Source organism: Camelina sativa, chromosome 4 (assembly GCF_000633955.1).
Source record: "Camelina sativa cultivar DH55 chromosome 4, Cs, whole genome shotgun sequence".
Lineage (NCBI taxonomy): Eukaryota > Viridiplantae > Streptophyta > Magnoliopsida > Brassicales > Brassicaceae > Camelina > Camelina sativa.
The window spans coordinates 29,588,928-29,605,679 of record NC_025688.1 but is presented as its reverse complement, the minus strand read 5'-3'; the positions used below and the strand labels follow the sequence as shown (position 1 = coordinate 29,605,679).

General features: G+C 36.4%; 5 protein-coding genes across 6 annotated transcripts in view; 4 read left to right on the top strand and 1 right to left on the bottom strand.

Annotated features, from left to right (window-relative positions):
• On the top strand, window positions 1,951-4,270 carry LOC104783282 (cytochrome P450 709B1-like). Its single transcript, XM_010508415.2, has 5 exons — window positions 1,951-2,389; window positions 2,521-2,747; window positions 2,858-3,114; window positions 3,203-3,566; window positions 3,650-4,270. Exons 1-5 carry the CDS (start codon window positions 2,107-2,109, stop codon window positions 4,079-4,081), a joined length of 1,563 nt encoding a protein of 520 aa, XP_010506717.1. The 5' UTR covers window positions 1,951-2,106; the 3' UTR covers window positions 4,082-4,270.
• Window positions 5,097-7,297, top strand: LOC104783281 (cytochrome P450 709B2). The gene is made up of 5 exons (XM_010508414.2): window positions 5,097-5,506; window positions 5,604-5,827; window positions 5,939-6,186; window positions 6,277-6,643; window positions 6,734-7,297. The coding sequence occupies exons 1-5, from the start codon at window positions 5,224-5,226 to the stop codon at window positions 7,163-7,165; spliced, it is 1,554 nt and encodes a 517-aa protein (XP_010506716.1). The 5' UTR covers window positions 5,097-5,223; the 3' UTR covers window positions 7,166-7,297.
• On the top strand, window positions 8,181-9,537 carry LOC104783280. The gene is made up of 2 exons (XM_010508413.2): window positions 8,181-9,132; window positions 9,224-9,537. Exons 1-2 carry the CDS (start codon window positions 8,421-8,423, stop codon window positions 9,298-9,300), a joined length of 789 nt encoding a protein of 262 aa, XP_010506715.1. The 5' UTR covers window positions 8,181-8,420; the 3' UTR covers window positions 9,301-9,537.
• Window positions 9,925-12,681, bottom strand: LOC104783279 (pectin acetylesterase 3; the record flags this gene model as incomplete). Its single annotated transcript, XM_010508411.2, is given in 12 exon segments — window positions 9,925-10,250; window positions 10,344-10,489; window positions 10,580-10,685; window positions 10,821-10,898; window positions 10,990-11,043; window positions 11,143-11,203; window positions 11,287-11,411; window positions 11,493-11,579; window positions 11,663-11,736; window positions 11,849-11,978; window positions 12,180-12,262; window positions 12,510-12,681. Coding segments are annotated over 12 exon segments (1,224 nt in total), but the record flags the coding sequence as incomplete, so codon positions are not given.
• The window catches only part of LOC104783278 (protein phosphatase 2C 32), a 4,832-nt gene continuing 2,897 nt past the window's right edge, over window positions 14,818-16,752 (top strand). Inside the window, exons 1-2 of one of the 2 annotated variants that reach the window (XM_010508407.1) lie at window positions 14,818-15,287; window positions 15,414-16,571. In XM_010508407.1, coding sequence (XP_010506709.1) covers window positions 15,626-16,571 — 946 coding nt within the window. In that variant the 5' untranslated portion in view covers window positions 14,818-15,287; window positions 15,414-15,625. Of the gene's footprint in view, window positions 15,288-15,413; window positions 16,620-16,752 lie in introns of both variants that reach the window. The other variant, XM_010508408.1, reaches the window with a different exon arrangement.

Genomic DNA, 16,752 nt, shown 5'->3' with positions numbered 1-16,752 from the left:
TGTAATTTGTAAATATGTAATATTCTCACTAACCCACGATTGGTTCCTCTCGCACATGTTTGATTTTTTTTTATTTTCTATAATTTTTCTAACTAATTAATTAATGTAAAATTAGGTTTAATGGTCTCTAACCCTATGTTCTAAAGTATAAAACTCTACACACGTTAAATTTCCTCTGTTCTCTGCCCTCTTCCTCTATTCTCTATCCTCATAATCAACGTCATCGTCTCTACTCTCTACGGCCACAGTAAGAAATTTAACATAATTAAATTCTAAATTTAGCAATACAATTACGTCTATTTCAATATTAATTAAATGTTTTGTTTGTAGATGTTCAAAAGAAACACGACTAACAACAAAAGAAAAAACCTGAGTCTCCAACGTTGTCGCCAAAGCCAAAAAGATTGGTTTTGTTTAGGTTTTTCTTTTAATGATTTATTTGAATGATTCAACTTATAATTTGTTGCGTATTTTAGGATATAAAAGACAATAAATTTATTTGGTAGTGTTACATTGATTAATTTTGTTTGAACCGAACTAAACCGATCCGACCCAAACCAAGCTGAGCATAAACCGATCTAAACACAAACCAAACCAAACTAACTTTGGTTGAGTTTGGTTAGAGTTTTATGAAAACCGAATAACTCGAACCGAACCCAACCCAAACCGAACCTAAACTTTCACCGAAGTGCCCGCCCCTGCTTTTTTTTCTTTAAAAAAAAATAAAATTAAATGTGAATTAGATTAGATACTTTCTTTAAATTAGGTGACTCTGATTTCAGAACTTAACATGATACTTAGAGAAATAGGATAGTTAAGTCTAAACCAATACCTTCAAAATAGAAAATTTTCAACTGCTTTCTTTATATATATGAAACCATGCAAAAGTATATAACAAACGAAAAAGTATTGAATTTAAAGATTCGATGTCACGATCAATCACATTACACCGTCGGTTGATAATTTACTTCTTTTCACATCATTTTTTACTGTATCTATAAGACACCGTCGGTTAAATATCTCCTCTAGAAAACAAAATAAAAAATAAATAAATATCTCCTCTAAACTTTACTAGTTTTTATATCTCCTCTAAACTTTACTAGTTTTTATATCATGATCTACGTAGTGCCAATATCTACATGTGACCGTTGTTATATAACAAAGGTACAAAACCCTCGTCGTCTGTTAGACTACGTAGAAGGTAGAACTACTAGTATCCATCCACATACTGTATCTGTATAACAGTATAAGCATGATCCGGAAATTTTAACAGCAAATGATCTTCAAGACAATCTATATTCGGATTTGCGAAATAATTTGTGTGAAGGCTTTCTTTTTTTAAAAGTTGATTAATAAAAAAAGTCAACAAGACGATAGTGGATAGTTACGTTAAGTCGGAACAAATTCACTTAACCATATCAAAAATTCTTCTTTCTACTAGCTAGCTAAATGTGTGTATACGGAACAATACAGAGGAATAAGAGACGTAACAAATTAAAAATCTCTTAAAGGTTACAATTTGCAAGCAAAATATCTATCGCATCGCATAGTCGTCGGATGTGATAAAGATTTAACGTATTTCCGTTTAAAATTTGGCCAGAAAAATCGAGCCTTTTTTATTTTGTTTTGCTCTGTTTTGCTATATAACTAGCATCTATAACTTTTACTGTTTCTGAACACGAAGTAAGCACAAACACGTCTGTTTATTTTCGATTTGAGAACAAAAAAGAGTAATTAATAAAGTAGAAGTTGCATTATATATGGTATGAATGGTAGAGTGGATTCTAGATTAAATTAGACTACAGCAGAAATTGGTACGTAACAAGAAAACTAGAGGAAGAGTATAAAAGAGACGTTAATTGGATGCCTATTCTAGTCTAGATAAAAGGAAAATACAGTAGTACTAAATTCACAATTATATAGATAAATAAATAAACAGTAAAAGTCATATCTTTTTTACTTATTTTACAAATTTAACTATATAAGTGTAAAAGCAATAAAAAAAAATTATATACGCATGTAGTCACCAAACCAACAACAATTATTTATTCACACGAACACACAAAAACAAAGAAGAAAATTTAACACATTGTTTAGTTATTTACAATGGAGATCACAATCTCGATCAATCCTATCTTGGCACTACTTGTCTTGATCCTTGCTCTCAAGATATACGACGCTTTTATGATACTAGTTTGGCAGCCATTTGTGTTGACCAGAAGATTCAAGAAACAAGGAATCTCAGGCCCAAAGTACAGATTCTTGTACGGAAACATCGGCGAAATAAAGAAGATGAAGAGAGAAGCTCAGCTTTCGATTCTTGATGCCAGCTCCAATGATGTTTTTTCTCGTGTTCTTCCTCATTATCAACAATGGATATATATATACGGTGCCGTTTCCTCGATCTCTCTCTCTTTGTTCATCTCTATGTTTTTAGCTTTTTTCTTAAGCCGGGGATGAACTCTCCTTAGAGGATGGATGCGTAACACACAAGTTATCTATAATGATATATATTATTAGGAGAGACATTTCTTTACTGGAGCGGAACAGAGCCGAGGATATGCATCTCAGATCCTGAACTTGCAAAACAGATCTTGTCAAGCAAGTTAGGTTTCTTTGTCAAATCACAGATAAGACCCGAAATCATCAAACTTGTCGGCATCAAAGGACTGGTCTTTGTCGAAGGTACTGATTGGGTTCGCCATAGAAGAATCTTGAACCCTGCTTTCTCCATGGATAGGCTCAAGGTCTTTTATTCCTTCTTTCTTAACTCGATTTGAGAACTTAACCCTTAGAGAAGACAGGCGATGTAGTTTATCTATTTTTTTTTTTGGTGATTCTTCATTCTGTTGATCAGAACATGACGAACGTTATGGTGGCTTGTACGCTCAAGATGTTAGAGGAGTGGAAAGAAGAGAGGAGTAAGAAAGAAACAGAGCAGTCAAAGATTATAAAGGATATGAACAGAGACTATCAAAGACTAACCGCCGATATAATAGCAACAGCTGCGTTTGGAAGCAGTTACGTCGAAGGAGTCGAAGTGTTTAGATCACAATTGGAGCTTAAAAAGTGTTGTAAAACTTTTCTCACCGATATGTTTATCCCTGGAAGTCAGTAAGTTAATCACTCTGCTATTTTCAGTTCTCTGTTCAGACAAAATTCTGAGGTTTTGAAATATATTGGTCTTTTCTTGTACTCCAAGGTATCTTCCGACGCCTTTACGCTTTCGAATATGGAAGCTGGAGAGGAAAATGGATAACTCAATTAAGAGGATTGTCAGTTCGAGACTACAATCAGAATCAGATTATGGAGACGATCTTCTGGGAATCATGTTGAAAGCTTACAAAGCTGAAGAGAACAAACGAAAGATGAGCATCGAAGAGATCATACATGAATGCAGAACTTTCTTCTTCGCAGGTCACGAAACCACTTCGAATCTATTGACATGGACAACGATGTTACTGTGCTTGCACCAAGATTGGCAGGAGAAACGCAGAGAAGAGATATTCAAAAAATGCGGTAAAGAAAAAACCCCAGATTCAGAAACTTTCTCCAAACTCAAAATGGTAATGTTCATCTTTCAAAAGGGTTTCTTGGCACAAAGTGGTAATTTTTCTTGTGGTTGAAGATACCTTTATATCTCTTGCAGATGAACATGGTGATCATGGAATCACTTCGACTTTACGGACCGGTGTCAGCTTTGTCCCGAGAAGCATCAACAAATATAAAAATAGGTAACGTAGACATTCCCAAGGGCACAACCATAGTCATCCCGCTTCTGAAAATGCATAGCGACAAGACCCTTTGGGGATCCGATGCGGACAAATTCAACCCAATGCGGTTTGAAAACGGCGTTTCCAAAGCCGCTAACCACCCAAACGCTCTCCTAGCGTTCTCCGTCGGACCAAGAGCTTGCATTGGCCAAAACTTTGTCATGATCGAAGCCAAGACAGTGCTCACCATGATTCTTCAACGGTTCCGGCTTCGCCTCTCTAGTGAGTATAAGCACTCGCCGATAGATAACCTCACTATTCAGCCTCAGTACGGCTTACCCGTAATGCTTCAGCCTCTGGAAGACTGAAATAAACTGCCCAAATTAATCGAATCTCTTAATGAAACTACTACAACACTACTACCTTATGGTGTGTGCTTAACTCATCCTTATCATATAATTGGGCTTCTACAGTCTCAATTTGTAGCCCTTATGGGCTAAATATACATTGTGGGTACTTAATGTGCTAATACTTACTCATATGCATAATTCATAGTAGCCAAATGAGAAACAAAACTATCCGTATCGCCATCTATATATAATTGAAAAGTAGAATGTTTCATCTTATCATGGATAAAAAGCTAAAGCAACACAAAAATTTGTGCAATCGGTTTTGAAAAGATTATGATGAAAGTGAAAGTCTATCAAATTTCGTTACAGAAAATGGCAAAATGCCAAACTTAAAAACTGGATCGGTGTTTATATTATTTGTGGCTGGTTGCCCTTTTGAGACGATTACATGTGTAAATTATAATGTCTGTAAAGCTTCGAGAAGATTAGACTATTGCATAAGCAATGACGTCATCTATTGTGATTTTATGAACAAAAACGACTGATTTAAATCTATTATTATACTCAAACTATGTTCAAATGAATTCAAAAAGACTCCCCACACATCTCCACTAACGATAGGCGTTTTTAGAATCCGATGTTACCTTATATCATGCATGCGTTACATTGTATAACTTTAGTTCACATGTAAAACAAATTCCATTAAATTATGTTATATTGTTTTTTATTTTTTTTTAAAAAGAAGTGTGACACTAACTCCTATGTTTTACCAAGATCATACCTCAATTCGCAAATAAAATCCAAAACTTCATTTGTCTGTTAATCTGTATAACTCGAATAGACTTCAATAGGTTAAACAAAGCTAATCATTCATAAATTTAAGAAATACTTAAAATGCTTACTTTTTAGATTCTAATTAAAGCTAACATATTACATATATACAATATTCCTTTCATTGTTTCTTTCTTTGATCGGTTATAATTTTATTCATTCTTTCTTCAAAACGGGGAATAAATAGAAGTATTTGTGCTTATCAGAAACACAAGTCACGGGACTCACACTCCAACGACGCATAATAAAACTGAAACCTCCACTTCAAATCACAAAGCAAACTTAAACACTCAAACCAAAAAAAAAAAAAAAAATTGATTGTTCTTTCAATGGAGCTCCTGAGCACGATCAATCTCTTAGCACTAGCTCTTGTAGTCCTTGTAGTTCCTAAGATATATGGAGTTTGTTGGATCCTTTTTTGGCGGCCATTGATGCTATCAAGAAGATTCAAGAAGCAAGGAATCTCAGGTCCAAAATACAGGATCTTGCATGGGAACCTCCGCGAGGTTAGGAAAATGAAGAAAGAAGCTAAGCTTTCGGTTCTTGATCCAAACTCCAACGATATCGTCCCTCGCGTTTTACCTCATCTTGATCAATGGATTTCTCAATACGGTGACATTCTCTCTCTCATCTTCCTTTCTTTAGTTTTGTTAATCACTAGACTAGATAAAGATGCGTAACTCACAAGTTACCAATGGTATCTTATTAGGGGAGACGGTTCTCTACTGGCAAGGAACAGCGCCAAGGTTATGCATCTCAGATCATGAGCTAGCGAAACAGATCTTATCTAACAAGTTTGGTTTCTTTGCTAAATCAAAGACAAAACCTGAGATCCTTAAACTTGCTGGTAATGGACTCATCTTCGTAAATGACCTTGTTTGGGTTCGTCATAGACGTATCTTAAACCCTGCATTCTCCATGGAAAAAATCAAGGTTTTTTTTTGTTCTTTTCTTTAAATTGTTCCTTCTCATTCCGATAAAAAGACATAAAACGATAGCACTTTTTTGCAAAAAAAATTGTAATTTCTTCATTTTATCGATCAGATCATGAACCAACTGATGGTGGACTGCACTTTGAGGATGTTCGAGGAGTGGAAAAAACAGAGGAATGGTGGCGAATCCGAGCAAGTGATGATGATGAACAGAGAGTATAAGAGATTGACGGCTGATATTATAGCGACAGCTGCGTTTGGAAGCAGTTATGCGGAAGGAATTGAAGTGTTTAGATCACAAAAGAAGCTCCAAAAGTGTTGTGCTGCTTCTCTTACTGACGTCTATATCCCTGGAGTCCAGTAAGTGTATACTCAAAATCTTTCTTCTACTTTAAAAGTTCTTTCTTGTTTTAGTGATATGAAGATTGGTTCTTTGTCTTGTATCCCAAGGTACTTCCCTACGCCTTTGAATCTTCGAATATGGAAACTTGGTAGGAAAGTGAACAACTCGATCAAAAGAATCATAGATTCGAGGCTAAAATCGGAATCCAAGAACTACGGAAACGATCTTCTGGGAATCATGTTGACAGCTGCAAGATCTAACGAGTCTGAGAAAAAGATAAGCATTGATGAGATCATAGAAGAATGCAAGACGTTCTTCTTCGCAGGACACGAAACTACTGCGAATCTATTGACATGGAGTACGATGTTGCTTAGCTTGAACCAAGACTGGCAAGAGAAGATCAGGGAAGAGGTTATCAACGAATGCGGTAAAGACAAAATCCCAGATGCAGAGAACTGTTCCAAACTCAAACTGGTAAAAATACAGATTGCAAAAAGAGTTTCTTGCGGCTAAAGAAACCTTTATTTTTATTTTTATTGACCTAACTACAATTAATAATTTCAGATGAACATGGTGTTTATGGAGTCACTTCGTCTATACGGACCAGTGATAAATGTGCTCCGATTAGCATCAGAAGATATGAAATTAGGAAACCTAGAGATCCCTAAAGACACGACTATAGTCCTCCCGATCGTGAAGATGCACAGAGACAAAGCCGTTTGGGGAAGTGACGCCGACCAATTCAACCCTATGCGTTTTGAAAACGGCGCTTCTCGTGCCGCTACTCACCCAAACGCACTCCTCGCGTTTTCAATCGGACCAAGAGCTTGCATTGGCCAAAACTTTGCCATGATGGAAGCCAAAACCGTTCTCGCCATGATTCTTCAACGTTTCCGGCTCAATCTCTCCGGAGAGTATAAGCACGCACCGGCGGATCACCTCACTCTTCAGCCGCAGTACGATTTACCTGTGATGCTTAAACCTATCAACGGTTAAAAGAAGCAAGATGCTTCCCACTTTGTATAATGGACCTCTGTGGGCTAAATACTAAACTTAGTTATTGGGCTTGTATTAAGAATCACTTGAGCCAGACTATTAATTAGTTAATGATGTTTATTGCTATTTTAACGTAGCACGTGTTGGAATATCAGGTGCCAAAGACTATATAGTCAAACCGACTGGTCAAATTATCCTACGGTTAGATTGCTCCGAAATTTTAATAAATAATAACATTCCACCATCAAATGAATCAAACATCCTTCTAATAATTTATAAAAATATCAGTGTAGTAATTAATTATATTTAAACTAGAAAAAGTGACCAATATAATAAAGAAAAAAAAGTTTATTATAAGGAGATGTAAACATCTTATGGGTCCGCTCTGGTGATCTGATCTGATCATACACGTTGATTTATGATTCGATGAAGAAATGTCTTCACAATTGTTTAAAACAAGAGTACAATAACATTAAACTAGTAACTTCGTTAGTGAAAAAAATTATGAAAAATTAAATTGATGCAACCTATGCCAAACAAATATATACACATGCTTATATATAATACCCTTTCATTAAATTTTCCAAACTACAAGTATGACTCTTTATCATTTTTCTGTATAAAATTTTGAATGTTTAGAGTTGGGATATTTATTTGTTTATAACATCGATTAATACTTTTTGATATAAAATTCAAACATAACTTTCAGAGTATACAATTTATTTTTGTTTTTAAGTATGCGTGGAAAAGCTACAGTAGCAAGTTTTGTTATTTTATCATTGATTGTAGAAAAAATCAGCAAAAGGCATCGGTGTTGGTATTATCAAATTATTTAGTCGAGGGTACATCTCTCGTAATTCCTGCATTACCCTCACCAAAAGGGAGCATATAGGACCAAGCTTTGTCTTTTTGATAAGAAGGGGTAGTTTAGATAAACTCCAGAGATCCTCAAAACGATATCGCGTTATTATGGAACCTGTACAGTTACAAAAAAAACAAAAAAAGTAATAAAACAGTCGATTAACTAAAGCTACAAATTTGGATTATGCATTAAACACGCGTTACAGGTGTCGCGAACTTAAAATTATGATGAGAGTGATAGCTTTGTAAAATGTCTGAATACACTTACTCAAGTCTTCTATATTAGTATTAAGAGTTTTAAGGACACAAAAAACAAACAAAATAAGAACGCTCTGAAAACGTTGAATTGTGTAAACAACTCTTAATTGTATTATTTCTTTGTCAAATCGTGTTAATGGCGTCGGAAGAGAGCATGGTGATCAACTCTTCTTCGGTTTTAGACGAAGATGATTACGTCGACGATAGTACAGATCATGATGGCTTTCATCATTACTACCAGACAAGGCAAAATAGTTTGTCTAGGTTATCTATCTGCACGAGCTCCTTCCACGAAGACGATGAAGATCATCATCATCATCATCCTTCAGAGCTACTTGGTAATTTCGTCTCTGCTCTGTCACTAGAGAGCTTGGACGATGACGTCGGAGCCGATGCCGACGGGGAAATCTCCGATGATGGTGACGTTTCGGATTCCGACAAGGAATCTTCCGGGTTCTACTCTCTCCCGGAGACCACATCTCACCGGAGAAGGAAACTCACGGTTTCCGGCGATGGTACTAATAAGTGTAATATAGTAAGTCAACGGAGAGAAAAGAGCAGAAGAGGGAATCAGTACGGTCACGGGTTTAACGGCGTTGAGAGAGACAGCGACGGAGACGGCGGGAACCGTTACGGAGGAGGAGAAGAGTTGACGGTGCTAACGAAGGTGATCAGAGGAGGGAAGAAGTCAATGAAGATGGGGTTTGAAGAAGTGAAAGCCTGCAGAGATCTCGGGTTCGATTTGGAAGTTCCGGGTCGGGTTTCTGTATCCGGCGGGTCAAACAGGGAGACTCAGACTAGTAGTGGCGGCAACTCTCCCATTGCCAACTGGCGTATCTCAAGTCCTGGTAATAATTAATCATACCAAAACTGATACGTTCATTTATTTTCTTTTTACAGAGGAAAATGTTATTAACTGTGTGATGTATAATTATTTAGGGGATGATCCGAAAGAGATTAAGGCAAGATTGAAGATGTGGGCACAAGCGGTAGCTTTAGCTTCTGCATCACGTTAACCTTCTTATTACTTTCTTCTGTTTAGGGTTCGTCTTTCGAAATTTCACCTTTTTTTTATCCCCTTAGTCTTACGAGTAAATATTACGAGTTTTTTTTTCTTGTATTGGTAACTCTGTTTCATGGGTTTGTAAATATGAAAGCTACGTATACTACTATTGTTTCTTTGTATATTCAAATAAAAACTACACAATATACTTGTAAATAAACAAATTCACGTGAATTGATTTTACCTCTTTTTTTTGTGGTTATTAGATTGTTTCCTAAAGATTATTGTGCTCTTAGAGTCAAATTTTTTATTTTGTTCTTAAAGCAATCAGAATATGGATTTTCAACACAAAGGGACCTCAAAAAGCCAAAAGCTAAAAGCACCCAATTCAAATCACCATATAAAGAAGTTATACTTTCGTTAAAAGCAGAGTCTGACCGATTTAGGTCGGATGCTTTGTGTGTATTATACTCCAATGAATCCAAGGAATATGCGTTCTTTATGTTCCTTTTTAATTGAATTTTATACATGCAAGGACATGAAACTTGTCATCACTCACTAACCAGATTCGCTGATTCCAATCAAAGATATCTTAAATTTGTATGTAAGTAAAGAAGTTTTCGCCAACTGCATAAAGAATTGTATACCACCAACCCAATATATTAAAACTAGAGATCAAACACACGAAAAAGATGACTTATTTCAGTCGGAAACAACAGAAGATAGCATAAATTATGTAAAGATGAAATGGCTACAGAGATGTCGATTTGTGGTTTTTTTGCAGGAATTGTTGCTAAAGGTATGGTGTATAGTTTGTAAGTATTAGGTAAGCTGTTTGAGTTTGAATATGTCAACTCACTTGAAGATGAGATTGTGACATGTTTTGTCACAAGGGTAAGGACAGTCAATGGCTTTCACCGTTGTTCTGTCAAAGTACCAATCACCGACAGATTTAGCAACGGTCTGCAAAAAACAAAAAGGAGCAAGCAAACAAATTAACAGTAGCTCTTGCAACGAAAGATAAAACTATTTACGAACTGTTGAGAAAATGTTTACCTTGCCATGAACAGTAGGAGAATCTGGTGCATACCAAGTGTCCTGTCTTTCGGATTGGCAGTGTGCGAAGCATGAGTTTATGAACACACCGTTATGAGTTGATGTCGCAAAAGATTTTACAGCATCCACCATTTGCGTCCTGAAGTCTGGCAAAAGAGAAGCATATAATAAATTTTAACAACCACGACACAATGGTATAGTTTAAAGAATGAGGGTTGAATTAATAAGATACTCACCTTGGAAGAATTGGATTTGAGATGAATTACAATGAGAGTGATCTGATTTGCATGCCTTCCAAGAGCCGTTTAAGTCAGCAGATGGTGGAGCTAAACTCTCTTGTACCTGAGGAAGATAGAAGTGAAATCTTGTACCTGACGGAGCTAAACTATCTCGTTCTATTTCGTGAGAATGAAATGTTTGCTAGAAGTGAAAGAGAGAAGCAATGGGAGTGATCAGAGATGAATGAATGGGTGTTACCTGCCAAGCGTCATATGCTGCATTTAAAAGAAACATGGGAGTCTTAATGTCTGAAACCAAGTTCTGGGGAAAGAAGCACTGAGGAAAAGAAACAGAACACATTTAATTAGTTTTGAAGATGCTCGAGTCTTGTGGACCAGTGAATATCAAGAAAGTAAGAAATCAATACCGAAGTTGGATCCAAATGCTTTGTACAAGTAGTGGACAGTTCCTTTTGGAGGTTCTAGAATTTGACATCAAAACAAAACAAAATTTACAGTAAGGGACCTAAGATTAGTAGTGTGAATTCTCCGGGCAAGAAGTTCTCTGATTCTGAGATTACCTGTATCGTAACAACACCTTGGAACATTTTCCGAAGCGAGTGGCCTCCAGAGACATCCACTCTACATTTTCAGTTGAAAACTTAGATGAAGAGTTAATCAAAAGATCTCAAAGAAGAAAAAATAAAGTTGAAGAAGAGACTTACGCATCCATAAACATTCCAGCATCACTTAAGCATTTCACTTTCGTAGTACCAGGTAATAGGTCCTTGAACTGATCACAGTGCAGGATGGAAGCTAACCCCCCAGCTGAACATCCAGAGAGTAGAGCCTGCAATAGATATTCACTTACAGGTGATTAAAAATTCAATAACCTGATAGGCTGATGAATAGTTGAAAGTAAATGCAAAACCTGATCTGCTTTATGCATGCCTTTAGACAGTAGTTCATCCATAGCTGCTTGCCAGATTCGATGTCCTCTATAGAATAGTTGCGAGCTCTAGATCAAAGACATTAGAAGCAGTTAAATCCAAATTTTCAGAGAAGTGAAAGAAAAAAACATGAAACTACTGTGTGACTAACCTGATCCTGAGTATCACCTGTGAAAGAAGCACCATCGCAGTAACGCAATTTGACTCTGTTCCAATTGAAGAAATCTGAAAGCCCACAAAACAAACAGACAAGCAAGTATCAATACAGACAGGCAAAGATATCGAGTCCTTGTTTGCAACCATAACGTGCACAGACAGAGTCATGCGTAGGACTAACCAGGATTCTCATTAGCTTTATTGCTCAAAATTCCAGTGAAGGCCAAAACTTTCTCCATATATTTTGATGAACCACGACGAGTTGTTTTCCGGAAGATACAGCTCCTGCGTGTGTTGCACCATCCTCCACCCTGCATCACGTACATATACACACCTTCTTTAGTCAAAACTCAATTAGCATAATAATAACCAAATTGTGAAAAAAAGAGACTATAGCTTTCATCTTACATAGTTATATATGAATCTTCTGTAGTCAAAACTCCATAAGCAATAACTAAAACTGTGGACAAATATGAAAAAGACTATAGCTTTCATCACATTTAGTTATATACCTCGAGTTGGATTAGCCACCTGTTAGCTCCTGATCCAGAACCACGGTGTACATGATAACCAGGTAGTGTTCCATCAAGGCACACTGCAAAATCAATTGAATGAAAAAAATATTCAGATAAAGGACTGAGCTTTAAACTCGGTTAATCTGAATCAACAAGAACAAATCCGAGAGAGCATCTATCTTAGTAAACAGATTCAAAGCATGACATCAAAGTTTCAACCTTCAGGATATTGTGATTAATCAAACTAGCCTAGCAATCTCCCTAATACATTTCAACTATTCAAGTATCACCACCAACACATTCTAGAAGGAGAGATAGGATTCATACCAGCTCCTTTGGGGCCAGCTGCCTGAATCAAGGTGAGAGGCACCATGAGAAGCTGAGAAGGAGACTTCGCCGTCAACTGACTTTCGAGTAACGAGATCTTATCGTCAGTATCTGTCACATTCCCGATTCCATGGCTAGATCCGCTACTAACGACGGAACACAGCCAAAGACAAGATACCACCGCCGCAATCCGCAACACGCTGTTCATCTCCGCCGTCGTCGCAAAGCCAGAGAGCTGGAAAAAAAAAAAAGTTTTTGACTTGTTTAAAAAGATTGAATTATGTTGGACTGGACAACTAATCTTGTTAGTGCATGTGTGAGATTGATAGAGATGGTGACACAACAAAAAAAACTTTTTTTTGTGTGGTAAATTCTTATCTCACACGCGGACATTATTATTATGGTAATAATTGATTCACGTCAACAAGAACAAATCTTGGAATATTTGTCTTTTTATTTGTCCCACAATTTAATTATATACTTCTATAAATAAAAATGGGTCACTTATCCTATGCCTGATTTGTTTGCTAATCATTATTACTGTTTTACAGAGTTAATCAACTAACAACATATGTCAAGAGAGTCAAGAGTGTGTCTGTCATTTGAATATGGTTCCTTCCTCCTCAATTACTGCCAAAGACCAATTTAATAATAAATCTGTATATGTTAATGTTCCTCCGTTTTGTCGGCATCATCAACCAGCCAAGCGCTCTGTTATCTATCTTACGCCGCATGCACATCTCACGTGGTGGAACTGGTCCGTGACTGGGCCTATATTAATCAATCGTCACAAGCCCAGTTCACTGTTGCCTTTTTTTATAAACTGTCTCGTCTGGTCCATTTTTACAGATTCTATTATTATTTATTTATTTTTGACAGCTTAGAGATTCCAAATCTTATTGAATGGAAAAAGTGAATTTAGTTTCAAATATATTTTCCAAATTGTATTATTTCTTTTATAAAAAAAAATTGACTTATTTTTGTATTTCAGTCGTCATTCGTTTCAAAATATTGCATTGTAAACGTTGATACAGTTTTTGATATTGATATATTCGAAGTCATGTTTTATGGAGATGCCTGCCCACTCCAATAGTATTATTGTAGTATAACTTTTGTTTTATCCTGGGATCTTTTTATTTTTTAGTGGATGATTTTTGATAATGGCTTTGGTTTTGGATCTGTGGATTCATTGACGCCCAAATACTACTAGTAATAAAAAATTTTTAAAAAAAAAAGAAACAAACAATCAATGTGAAACCAAAAGCATAAATTTCTTGGGCGTTGAAAGAGTTTGTCAGTGGAGTCAGAAGAAACTCAAAGGTGGATTTGGTTTAAGTCAACAGATTTGTTTTCATTTATAAACGTGACTCTCGCTCTCGTGGAGTTGGCCTCTCTCTCTCTCTCTCGCATATTTGTTAGGCATCATTACAAATTACAATCTTCCAAAAAAGGAGATTTAACAAGAAGACATACATCGATGAACCAACCAAGTTGCATGTTTACTATTTAAATCGCTTTGGTATGTAAATTAGACATGAAAAATATACTAGAATAAAACAGGAAACAGGCTAACCAAAACATGATAACATATAAAAAGGAAGACTAACATATTATATAACCCTATAATTCAACGTTCAAAGTATATAAATACAATTAAACACCGGTCAAATCTTCCAACATGATGAGCAAGATTCAATGCAACCAATAATAAAAAAATTGAAGAACATAAAAATATTAAAAAAAAAAACAAAAACATTTTGGTATATATAAGAAAAAGGGACCCACAAGAGAAAGAAAAAAAAAAAAAAAAGAGAACCCATGCAAAGCAAAAGGGTCCATGGATGAGAACAATAATGACGTGAATCACCTGTGTGTGTAATTGTTTGTAATGTGTAATTTGTGTATACCTCCAATCATTTGCAAACCCCATTCATATCAATTCAAAAAGCTTTCATTTTTTCCACTTGGATACTTCAAAATCAAAAAAAATATATCTATATATATATATATAAATAACCCTAAAAAGACGGTCTTCACTTTTTGCATTTTTCAACGCAAATTTTTACTACTCTGTTTTCTATTTTCTTTTTTCTTCCCTATTTTTTGATTTATAATTAGTAGTTTTTGTTTGTAGTTTTTATTTCTATATTTTTCTTACCCTCCGAAACCATTTGAAAACCCCGAGAAAGAGAGAAGACACAACTCTTTTCTTTTCTTTTCTTCTCCTCTGCTCACCGATGAGCTAAAAACAAATTAATCATAGACCAAAAAAAAATTATTATAGGCTGCTTAAAAGAAAAAGAAAAATCAAAATCCATTGCAGTTTCAAACTTCTCTCTGTTTTTATTCTTCTTCTTCTTCTTCTTCCTCTTCTTCTTCAGCTTGTGTTGTTGATTTCGAATCTCGGTTTCTCCGTAACATGTGAAAGAGAAACTTTTTTTTTTTTTTTTTAATTTGTGTGTGTTTACCTGAAAAGATTGGATCTTTAACAGCTGGTCGTCTCTGCATGGTTCAATCTCAATCTGGGTCTTCTTCTTCTTTCTTTCTTTCTTTCTTTGTTTCTTTGTTTCATTTCTTATTTAAAATATAAAAAATAAAATAAAAATGGCTACTTTTTGTCAGATTCCCATAGAAATCTAAAGGGGTGTTTTTTTTGCCTCTTCTTCTTGTTGTTGTTATTTTTGCTTCCGATGTGTTCAATACACTCTCTACTTTGCCTTCTCCTTTAGATCTGTTTCCAGTTTCTCTCCTTCATCCCATCTCCGCTTTTCAACACAGGTCAGATCACTTAGATACTTTCTTTGTCTTACACTCTTTTAAAGTTGTTTCCTTTTTCAAGACCTCTGATTTTGTGTACAGAGCTGATTTTAAATATCCAAAATTTGATTACTACTAACTAAGCAGGTGCTTGCTTGTTTGCGTCTTCTCAATAATGCTGAGAGAATTGAACCTCTGATGATGCTTGGATTCTCAATAAGAACCGTCGGGTCTTTGTTGGGTTTTTAAGAATTTCGCCTCTTCTTCTTCTCTTTAGAGGTTTAATGATGAGATTGTGCCTCCAAGGTGTTTGTAGTATTGCCTGAGAGAGAGAGAGAGAGAGAGAGAGAGAGAGAGTCATGGGAAACGGGACTTCCCGTGTTGTTGGTTGTTTCGTGCCTTCCAATGAGAAGAACGGTGTTGATTTGGAGTTTCTGGAACCTTTAGATGAAGGTTTAGGCCATTCCTTTTGCTACGTTAGGCCAATCATCTTCGAGTCTCCTGATATGACACCTTCAAACTCTGAGAGGTTCACTGTTGATTCGAGCACCCTTGATTCCGAGACTCTCAGTGGCTCTTTCCGTAACGAGGTTGTTGATGATCCTTCTTTCTTGAATAGACACAACAGTAAAGGTTTAGCTGAAACCACGTTTAAGGCAATCTCAGGTGCTTCTGTTAGTGCTAATGTTTCCACGGCTAGGACTGGGAATCAAATGGCGTTCTGCTCAAGTGACGTTTTGGAGCCTGCTGCTTCGTTTGAGAGCACATCCTCCTTTGCTTCGATTCCTTTGCAGCCGGTCCCTCGTGGTGGTTCGGGTCCTTTGAATGGATTCATGTCAGGGCCTCTAGAGAGAGGATTTGCATCTGGTCCTTTGGATAGAAACAACGGTTTCATGTCAGGACCTATTGAGAAAGGAGTTATGTCTGGACCTCTTGATGTACATGATAAATCCAATTTCTCGGCGCCTCTTTCTTTTAGACGTAAAAAGCCTCGCCTTCAGCGGTTTATGAGGAGTGTGAGCAGACCAATGAAAAGTACATTAGCAAGGACATTTTCTAGACGATCTGGAGGGTTGAGTTGGATGCATCGCTTCTTCTTGCATCCAGAGACTAGGGTTTCCTGGCCTATTGGAACGGACGGTAAGTTACATGGTGAAGACCCTGAAAATTGTTTAGAGAGCAACCGTAACTTGCAATGGGCTCATGGGAAAGCTGGAGAAGACAGGGTTCATGTTGTGCTTTCGGAGGAACAAGGATGGCTCTTTATTGGGATATATGATGGGTTTAGTGGACCGGATGCTCCAGATTTCGTAATGAGCCATCTTTATAAAGCTATCGACAAGGAATTGGAAGGTCTTCTTTGGGATTATGAAGAGCCATCTGTAGATAATCAATTGCAGCCAGACCAGGAACCTCCTTCCACAGAAGAGTACTTGTGTGATCCAGAAACTATCAGTGAGCCGCATTCAAAGTCAGTAGTGGCAGG

Coding starts and splice junctions, on each gene's coding strand:
- LOC104783281 (XM_010508414.2), top strand. CDS start 5,224: ATGGAGCTCCTGAGCACGATCAATCTCTTAGCACTAGCTCTTGTAGTC. Junction 5,828..5,938: donor TCTCCATGGAAAAAATCAAG/GTTTTTTTTTGT, acceptor TTTATCGATCAG/ATCATGAACCAACTGATGGT. Junction 6,644..6,733: donor ACTGTTCCAAACTCAAACTG/GTAAAAATACAG, acceptor TAATAATTTCAG/ATGAACATGGTGTTTATGGA.
- LOC104783282 (XM_010508415.2), top strand. CDS start 2,107: ATGGAGATCACAATCTCGATCAATCCTATCTTGGCACTACTTGTCTTG. Junction 2,390..2,520: donor ACAATGGATATATATATACG/GTGCCGTTTCCT, acceptor ATATATTATTAG/GAGAGACATTTCTTTACTGG. Junction 3,567..3,649: donor CTTTCTCCAAACTCAAAATG/GTAATGTTCATC, acceptor TATCTCTTGCAG/ATGAACATGGTGATCATGGA.
- LOC104783280 (XM_010508413.2), top strand. CDS start 8,421: ATGGCGTCGGAAGAGAGCATGGTGATCAACTCTTCTTCGGTTTTAGAC. Junction 9,133..9,223: donor CTGGCGTATCTCAAGTCCTG/GTAATAATTAAT, acceptor ATAATTATTTAG/GGGATGATCCGAAAGAGATT.